Source organism: Myotis brandtii, unplaced genomic scaffold, assembly GCF_000412655.1.
Source record: "Myotis brandtii unplaced genomic scaffold, ASM41265v1 scaffold468, whole genome shotgun sequence".
Lineage (NCBI taxonomy): Eukaryota > Metazoa > Chordata > Mammalia > Chiroptera > Vespertilionidae > Myotis > Myotis brandtii.
This window is the reverse complement of record NW_005367874.1, coordinates 767,965-777,797: the sequence shown is the minus strand read 5'-3', so window position 1 is coordinate 777,797 and position 9,833 is coordinate 767,965. Positions and strand designations below refer to the sequence as shown.

Below are 9,833 nucleotides of genomic sequence, written 5' to 3'. Positions count from 1 at the left end.
ACACAGTATACATCTTTCCCTTAACTATAAATGTCCACATATATCTCATCTCATTCCCATGCCCTGGTATTTCTGACACATTGTAGGCAATCTGTAAAATTAAAACAATAAAATGAGGGTAGAAAAGAGGGAGTGAGAGGAAATGCAGATTCAAAGTAAATAGTTACTGTAACACTCCATGCGCTCCAAATGGAACTGTAAGCACAGTCTGAAACTCAGTCTGATCCTGATTAATTCAATGTCTTCTGGGCTTGCAAGTTTCTGAGATACAGGTCTACTTTCTTCAAGGTTTAGAAATCAAGAACGATCCAAACAAGCCTTCCTCTGTCACTGCCAACAGATACAGAATCCTTCAAAACAACTCCCAAACCGGACTAATCACAATCCAAACTCTGAAGATCTAGTTGGAATCAAGAAACAAAAGCAACCTGACACCTGTAATGAGTCAAAAGACTATACAAAATAAATGGTAATAAGCTGAAAACACTGTAAACTCAGCATTCTTAGAAAGGAACCTGCTCTAATCTGATGACACTTGATCTAGCATTCTTCCTTCTTTTCATAATTTCATACATAAATTAATTTTACTGAATATTTTTCGATACTGTTGAAAACAAAATTACTTAAAACCTGTATTCATTCACTTGAATTATTGATTCTCCTCAAGTATAATTATGAGAGCCTCATGTGATTTGTATTATCAATTCACAATACTAATATGAATAACAAATAAGGTCCATTAACAAATACTTATTAACTATACTCCTAGTTTCCCAAGATAAAACAGATTCATCTCATATTAAGCATGAATAAAAAACACACGAAAAGTATCTCAAATCACAACACTCTTTTAGAAGAGATCCATTAGTAGAAAGTAAGCTAGGGTTGGTGATTAATCAAAAGACAATTTAAAAGTTTGGCCTAGGCGCAGTGGTCGGCAAGCTGCGGCTCAGCAAACCGTGGCTCGCGAGCCACATGTGGCTCTTTGGCCCCTTGAGTGTGGCTCTTCCACAAAATACCGACTTCTGCGCATGGGCCACGAAGTTTCAATCCCACTGTATGTGTGCGCCCGCACATGGTATTTTGTGGAAGAGCCACACCCAAGGGGCCAAAGAGCCGCATGTGGCTCGCAAGCCGCGGTTGGCCAACCACGGGCCTAGGGTCAATAGAGATTTAAACAAATCTTCAATACAATACCACGTTATGATAAAATATTTTAAGACTCTTAATTATCAAAGCATCAAATAATATGAATTACTATGTACCTAGTATAGTCCTTGGGGATGTAAACTTATTTCACATTCACTATACTATACAAGTAATACAAGAAACTGTACCAACACATTTGAAAAGACTTTCCAAGACTTTTTATTTAGCTCTTTGTTAAGCAGTCACTTGAATTAACTCCCCTTTCCTAATTATCACCTAGCATAATGCCTGGTAGATATTTCATGAATAAATTATAAATCTATATCAAAGTTTTATCATATTTTTAACAGTAGTAAAGCTTATACAGATAAGTTTACGGAACATAAGTTTGTGTTCCAGACTTTCAACCCAGGTCATCTTTCATAATCAATAAAAGCAATATTACTTATATTGCTTATGCACAAAGATGAGGCAAGATATTTTTTCTCTAGTCATTCACTCCTTAGAAATTTTCGTGTGCTTTTTTGACAACTTGTCCAATTTAAGATATTCCTCAGAAATCAAGAGCTCTACCCTAAATAACAAAACAGATTACAAAAAAAAAACATAAATAGTGTGATTATGTCTATTAGAAGTGAACACGCAAAAGGGAAAATGGTCTGAAATGCAATCAAACAAGCAACGGCCAGATTGCATAAGGCTCTCATTTTACTGAGGTAAAGATTTTCCCATTTTATTGAGATGGAAAGACACTTGAGAGTTCTGAGCAGAAGAATAACAAGAGCTGATTTATATTTTTAAAGGGTATGAGATAGGTATATTACTCCCATTTTATCAATGGGAATACTGACATTCCCATATGTTAAGAACCTTGCTCAAGGTTACAACGTTAATAAGTGGCAGGACCTAGATTCAAGTCCATGTTCTTCCCACCTCTTAACAATACCTCCCAAGACTCCCTGCTCAAGACAGCTCTGAAACGCTCTCTTCTCAACTTCGTATCTAACTGCTGCTGCTCTTCCTTTCTTCCTCCTCTACTCCACACTGAGCATTCCTGGGTTGTCTTCTCTTTCTAAACATTCAGTTGGCCTAAGCAATGACCTCACTTCCTTGCTGACCTACCAGAGCTTCAACTTTCTTAGGATATCTAAACCTAAATCTCTAGCCCCACCTTCTCTCTAGAACAGCAGCTCTGCGTTTCTCAATGCCTCCTGGTCGTTCTCCACTCATATACTGCACTAGTAGATAAAACTCAACAGGCCCCCAAGCAATCAACATATGTATTTCACTGAAAATATGTGCCTTTTCCCAAGGCACTACCTTCCACCATCCTAACAACAAGACTTAAAAATCTCCTAGCTTCATTTGACTCTGCCCCTACTTTACATCTGAGCCACTAAATCTCACAGGTTTATATACCACTGCCACATTAACTTTATGAAACAACTTCAAGCATACTACCCCCTGTTGGCAACCTTTATTGACTGCCTACTACATCAAGTAAAGCCTAAATTTAATCTGCCATTCCTCAAAGCATACCATATTCTATTCTACCTGCACGTCTTTGCTCAAGCCACTCCACCACCATTTCTACCTTTCCAAATTCTACTTTTCCTTCAAGGTTCGGTATTAAACTGCCACCTCTCCCATTAAGTTTCCCCTTATCTCTCAGTCAAATGTGATCTTCTACCTATGATCTCTCAAACCATTTTATCTATAGCATATAGTATTTAACTCATGACTTTTTATGACAGGATAATACATGCTTAATCTTCCCACCTAAACTATAAACTCTCAACAAAAAAAGTATGTCCGGTGCATTTTCTTTTTCGCTTTTTCCTAATTAATTCTCACCCGAGGACATTTTTCCATTTATTTTTACAGAGAGTGGGAGAGAGAGGGATAGATAGAGAGAAATATTGATGTGAGAGAAACACAACGATTGGTTGCCTCCTGCACGAGCTCCGACCAGGGTCTGGGCTGGGGAGGAGCCTGCAACCAAGGTACATGCCCTTAACCGGAATTGAACTCGGGATCCTTCGGTCTGCAGGCCAGCGCTATATCCACTGAGCCAAACCAGTGAGGGCTCCGGTGCATTTTCTTATTCCTACCATACAACACAGCACATAGGTGCTATACACAGCACCTTAAAAATAGCAGACTCATTAAATAACTGGTAATTGAATAGGAAACAAATATTCCAATACTAATAGTACAGGTTCAGCTATTACTAAACCTAATCATCAAATCTTAGTCCTCCTCCATTAGTGCATATTTTTTCCATCAATATTTATCAGCAGATAATCAAAACTATGTTTTAAAGAGTCAAAAATTCATGACAAATATAATTTTCTAAATAGTAAATAAGAGGTTTGGTTATCAAAATAATCTGTATCACAGTGAGTCAACTAGAGAGTTGGGTACAAAGACAACCTGATGGAAAATCTGTTACAACAGGGAGTACCAGTGTGAACTTGGCTCCCTCATTCCTCCAGGTGGGTTTCTCTCTCTACCAAAATGTATTATTTTATTGAAGAAGATAAACTGTCCCAGACAGAGGAGCACTCCTTTTGATTTGAAGAGAATTTTCTAATGAGCAGGCAAAAGGAAATAATGTTGGCATTGAAAAATACTTAAGAATTTGAAGGCTTTTTAATTTTTTTTAATCAACCAAATATCTGTTTTTTGGGGGGAGAGGGTAAGAGATAAACCAAAGGACTTGTATGCATGCATATAAGCATAACCAATGGAAAAATAATAAATGTAAGGAGACATATGTAATACTTTCAACAATAAACAATTTTTTAAAAATTAAAAATAAAGTAAGCTGGGGAAAAAAAGAATCTACTAACTCAGAAATATGAACAGTAATGAATCGTACTTATTGAAATCCTATAGTCCAATGTTAATTAATGTTTTTTCCTGATCTATGATAACTAAAGGGTCAAACAAAAGTAAGCCAGATTGGGCCAGCTATATTCAGAGATAGTTGCTACAGAAATAGGTTGAGAAAGTGTTTAGTGCAATAGTAAATCTTCAACTTCCAACTGTGAATGATGTACTCGAACTGTTCTTTGCACTCAAGAGATCAGCCAAAGAATAACAAACAAGTCACATATAAAAACAATTTCAGCCCTAGCCTATGTGGCTCAGTGGATAGAGCGCTGGCCTGCAGAATGAAGGGTTCCAGGTTCAATTCCGGTCAAGGAATTGTAAAAATGGTTAGATCATTTGTCTGAGATTACCTCAGTTGCAGGCTCGATTTCCAGCCCTGGCCCCGGCCCCGGCCCCAGTAGGGGTAGAGACAACCAATCAATGTGTCTCTCTCACCTGGATGTTTCCCTCTCTCTCTGTCTCTCCCCTTTCCTTCCACTCTCTCTAAAAAAATCAATGGGAAAACATCCTCCGGTGAGGATTAACAACAACAACAGCAGCTAAATAAATAAATAAATGCACAAATCTTTTAAAAAATAAATAAATAAAAACAAGTTCAACAAACTCAAAATGTCACATTAATGAACAGGAAAATTCATCATTTAATTGCTCATTTAAAAGAAAAAGCCCAAATGACTGTTACATCTCCAAAGGAATAACAAATAGTATAATAATCATCATTTACTCATTGAATAGAAAGATAAAAGAGTCCCTCAATTCCACCCCCTAAAGTAGGCTTCAGGCAAAAATCACAAGGGGAATAGTCCACATTATTTAAAAATTCCATGATTTCCAAAGGTCAAATAATCCAGACAGATATTCTCAGCAGTTGGTATTCCTTAATGATCTTCTTCTCTCTCTCTCCATATGGCCTACAAAAGTCCTGCTTATTACCAAAATCTAAAAAGTCTCATTGCTGATCTCATTTTCTCTAAAAAAACTGCTAATCCACTGCCTTTAAAAACTCAGTCCATACTATGTGCCAGAAGCACTTTACATATTATAACTCATTAAATCCTCACAAAGATATCTGGAGTGAAAATTTACCTTCCCTCCAATACTACAGACACAGAAACTGAGGCTAAGAATGATTAGATCATTTATCTGAGGTTACCCAGCTAGTAAGTAGTAAGCTAGAATTCTAACAGGCAATTTGATCCCAGAATCCAGGATCCTGCCACCTAAGCCATATTGAAGTACAGAAATCTGAACAGCCTCTTGAAAGTGTAGTTAAGTTTTAGAAGTTTCGTAGAATTGCCATTTTTCCCATAAAATAAAACTGTGAGAACATTTAAAAAAACACAACACCGTATTCAATATCACTGATTTCTTCAGTGAATGTTTTTCAAGTCTTTAGCAACTAAAGACTGTCCATAAATTGGTTTTTAATCCTAAAAATTCCAGCTCTTATTTAAGTTTTAATTCAGTCTGGAGATGATTAATTGAACCTCTATAATATAACATAATTGTTAGATTAAAAGGTTCAAAGGAAGTAAATATTAAGAAAACATTTTCATATTCTGAAGAAGGGTGTAAACAAACATCTAAAGGTCAATTTTAAAAGCAGGTTTTTAATTCATTCCTTCCCAGAAGTGCAGAAGGCTCTACTTTGGAGTTAGCTAAAGGTAAATGCCAATATCCTTATCTGGTGGTCCTGAGTTAAGTCACCTAGGAATAGCAAAAGTAAGAAAGGCCTTAAAACAACCTGAGATGAGTGAACAAGTTTTCCTTCTTAGAGAAGGCACCTAAGAACCTGAACAGCATAGAATCCCCCTAAATGGGCAATTGTGTATTCTAAATTTGCCCCAAATTACAGAGGGCACTATGCTTTCATTAATTTTAGTGATAGGCTAGAGTTTAAACACTTTAATAACTGTTTCATATGTGAGTATATGGCAATAACTAACATTCAAGAAACAAAATATAACTTCCTGAAATACATTTTTGGTACATGCATAAAATGTTAGCATATTTTACAACATATGTAGGATTTTTTTTTTAAAAAAACTACATGAAATGAATTGATGATGAAGATGGATGTTTTTTACAAATTGTGAAAACACAAAGAATCACTATTAAAAGGATTTAGTGCATCTACATTTCAACATGGCTTAAGCATTATAAGGTAAATACTAAGAACAGCTGTGGACGCCAAAATGAAAAAGAAGCATGAGAGTAGGTGCACTGAACAAAAGAAGAAATATAAAAGGAACAAAAGCAATCAGTTTAGTACAAAACATAAGGTTAATATCTCAAACAAAAAGCAAATATACAAGACCCATTTTATAAGCTCCAGAAAACACACAATTAAAATTTTCCCCCTAAATCAGTTTGCCTTCAAAACTTCTATCAATGATAGCAACAGCATCAATGACTTGAAATCCTAGAAGCATAAACCAGTCAGCACACTACCCCTAATATTGTCAGTCTCTAAGTCCTGTTCATTCTTTCTGTGAAATACCTCTTGTCAAATGCCTCTAAGACTGTCCTTCCATTCTCTCTGGCACTACTTTAGAACTGCGGAATATCTCTTTACTCCTGAGCTATTCCTTCATTCACTCGTGTACTCATTCAGACACTTACTTATTAAGCACTCACTGAGGTACTGTGCTAGCACTGAATACAAACCACCATTCTAACAGGAGATAGAGACATTGATTATGTTGAATGCACTATTTTAATAATTCCAACACTTTATTAGGGCCTACTATGTGATAGCTGCTATTCCTACACACTATTACCCCACTTATGTCCTCACAGTAACCCTAAAACATGGTTATAATAATCTTCTGCAAAAAAAATGGCCTAATTATTCAAGACCTATTATGAACTAGAAAATATGTGATACAGCCCTAGCTGGTTTGGCTCAGTGAATAGAGCGTCGGCCTGAGGACTGAAGAATACTGGGTTCGATTTAGGTCAAGGGCATGTACCGGCCCTGATGTGGAAGGCAATCAATCCATGTGTCTCTCTCACATCACTGTTTCTCTTTCTGTGCCTCTCCCCCTACCTCCACTCTCTCTAAAAATCAATGGGAAAATATCTTATATGAATGATATGTCAATTCTTACAGAGAAAGTCAAAGTAACGTGCAAAAAGTCAAACAGCTAGTAACTGATGGAGCAGAGATTCAAATTCACGTCTCTAATCCCTTTTAAAAGGCCACTTCTTCCCCTACTAACTTGTACCTTGGCACCTGATGTTACACATGTAATCAACAACTACCCAACTCTGATAAAGAGCAAAGTGTTGCTATATGTGCTCCAAGTAGCCCCAGCCACACATACAAATATATCTAAAATAAAACTGTCTTGAAATAATGTTTATGCTTAGTGCCTGCAATGGACTCTAATTATTTTCTCTTCTCTTCTATTTCACTTAAAATAAAATACTGGTCAATTCCAACTAATTTTATTTCACAACCACTTCTGAGTAGCAACCCAAAGTTTGAAATACACAACTATAAGGGATACAGGCCAAATAAGATGGAGAATTACCCTCAAGAATATTTACTTAAGTTGAAGACATAACAGTAAAACACAAACCTTTCCTCTCCCCAAAACCTTTCCTGCCCCCACCTCAACTGCTGGAATAGAAGAACAGAAATACCTGTTGCTCCCCTGAACTTCCCTATCATAGAAGATACCAATAAATTGTCTAGGGCAGGGGTCCTCAAACTTTTTAAACAGGGGGCCAGTTCACTGTCCCTCAGACCGCTGGAGGGCCGGACTATAGTTTAAAAAAAAAAACTATGAACAAATTCCTATGCACACTGCACATATCTTATTTTGAAGTAAAAAAACAAAACGGGAACAAATACAATATTTGTATTTGCATGTGGCCCGCGGGCCGTAGTTTGAGGACCCCTGGTCTAGGGCGTAGATATGACAACAGTCAAACACTCAGCAAACAGTTGTCGAATGAATGAGTAGGGCAGCATAAAAGTATTATGGATTTCCAGAAGAGAAATTACATAGCATAAGCTCTCTCCCCACCTACATCATAACCCTATAAGGGCAGAAACAACCTTTATTGAACATACCAAGAGTTCAAAAATGTTTGTAGGTGTTCTATTAAGAAAAACAAACAAACAAACAAACACTGAACTACAGACTGACCACATTCATGTGGAAAAGCAGATAAACAAGAATCTTTGCCAAAGAAAATCAAGGGATAAATTTCCAGCTCCAATAACAAGTTTATTATTATTGGCCTCCACTCTCAATCCTTACTATTCAAAGTGTGGCTCTTAGTCTAGCAGCATCTATATTACCTGGGAATTTGTTAGGCATGCAAAATCCCGGGCCCCGCCCAGACCTGCTAAATCAGAACCCCTATTTTAACATGCTTGCCCAGGAGATTCCTAACATGGTCAAGTTTGAAAAGCATCAGTCTATATGATAAAAATAAAACTGGCTTCTGAAATCTCAGAGATAGTTACCATCTTCTCCTGTGTTATCTCTATAATAAATAATCAAACTGTTAAAGTACTACAAGTATGGCTGACACATTTCTAGGCACAGTAGGGTATAAATTCAAATCATTACTGAATGAGAGGTAAGAACTAACTACCCATTGAATACTGAATGAAACTTTCAGGAAACACAAACAACATGACCTCTGCCTTCTTAGGACACAGACGCTATTGGGCGACAAAATAAAGAGACTGAACTTCAATAACCAAAGTAATAAATCTTTAATACCAAGGACCAGGGCATTAAAAAACAAAAACGATCCTGGTGAGAGCATTTAAGAACAAACTTCCTTACCATTTCTCAGTGATACATACACATATTTTCAAATATCCTCTATTAAAAACTCCAAACTCGGATTGCCCTGCATGTAAAGCTGAATAATTAGAGGACCTAGTTGACATAAACTTCACTAACTCTAATCACCTTCACTGACTCTAAGACTGGAAACACCCTTTAAATCACCACGCAAAAAATCTCAACCAGGTGTCTGCTTTGTGAGCTTGCAAAAAACGTGCAAAAGCCTCAAGCCACAATCCTGCCATTCCAAACTGAGATAAGATCTGTGGTCACATGGACTTGCTGTCAAATATGTCCTTTTAAAAAAAAAAATGAGGATGGGGGGAACAGAGGGATTTTATATGAGGAAAGATTGCAGGCCATTTCTCGTCGCCTAGCTGACCTCTCCACCTCCAGGCAGGAGCGAGCAAAAATTACGCAGGTCCCTGTAGTCACAATTTTAAGTGTTCTAAACTTAATCCCAGACTTGGGAGCCCATCCTCTCCCCCAAAAACAGGCATTTAGATGACAGCTCAACCTCTAATTCCCCTCCCCTCCTCCCCCCCGCCCCCCGGAGTAGGATTTGGGACATCTGCCCCCTTGGGACCTCCCCTCCCCCCATAACCTTCCCCGCCCCCCCCCCCAAAAAAAACCAACACTCTGACCCCTCCGAATGAGAAACAGACACAGGGCGAGTCCCCCAAGCCTCTCGGGAGCAGGACTGCACCCCAGGCCCACCCCTCCACACTAAACTCGCCCCGGGGGAGGGGCTGCCGGGTCTCACCAAGTACAGAGGGATATAGATCCTCAGGGACTCCTCCAGGGCGCCCCCCGTGATCTGCAAGAAGGAAACCCCGCAGGACGGGTGCCAAGTGTGGCCGATCTCGTAGCAGTTATGAGGGATGGACTTGCTGAGCGCCGCCATGACGAGGAGAAGCGCGGAGGGGACGCCGAGGGGTGAGCCGAAGTTGGGAGGGAGGTGGGAAGGAGGACGGGTGC

General features: G+C 38.3%; 1 protein-coding gene across 1 annotated transcript in view; it reads right to left on the bottom strand.

Moving 5' to 3' along the window:
• The window catches only part of TMEM135 (transmembrane protein 135), a 219,920-nt gene extending 210,093 nt beyond the window's left edge, over window positions 1-9,827 (bottom strand). Inside the window, exon 1 of the mRNA XM_005875638.2 lies at window positions 9,619-9,827. Coding sequence (XP_005875700.1) covers window positions 9,619-9,759 — 141 coding nt within the window. The 5' untranslated portion in view covers window positions 9,760-9,827. The remainder of the gene's footprint in view (window positions 1-9,618) is intronic.
• Between the last annotated feature and the right edge of the window lie 6 nt (window positions 9,828-9,833).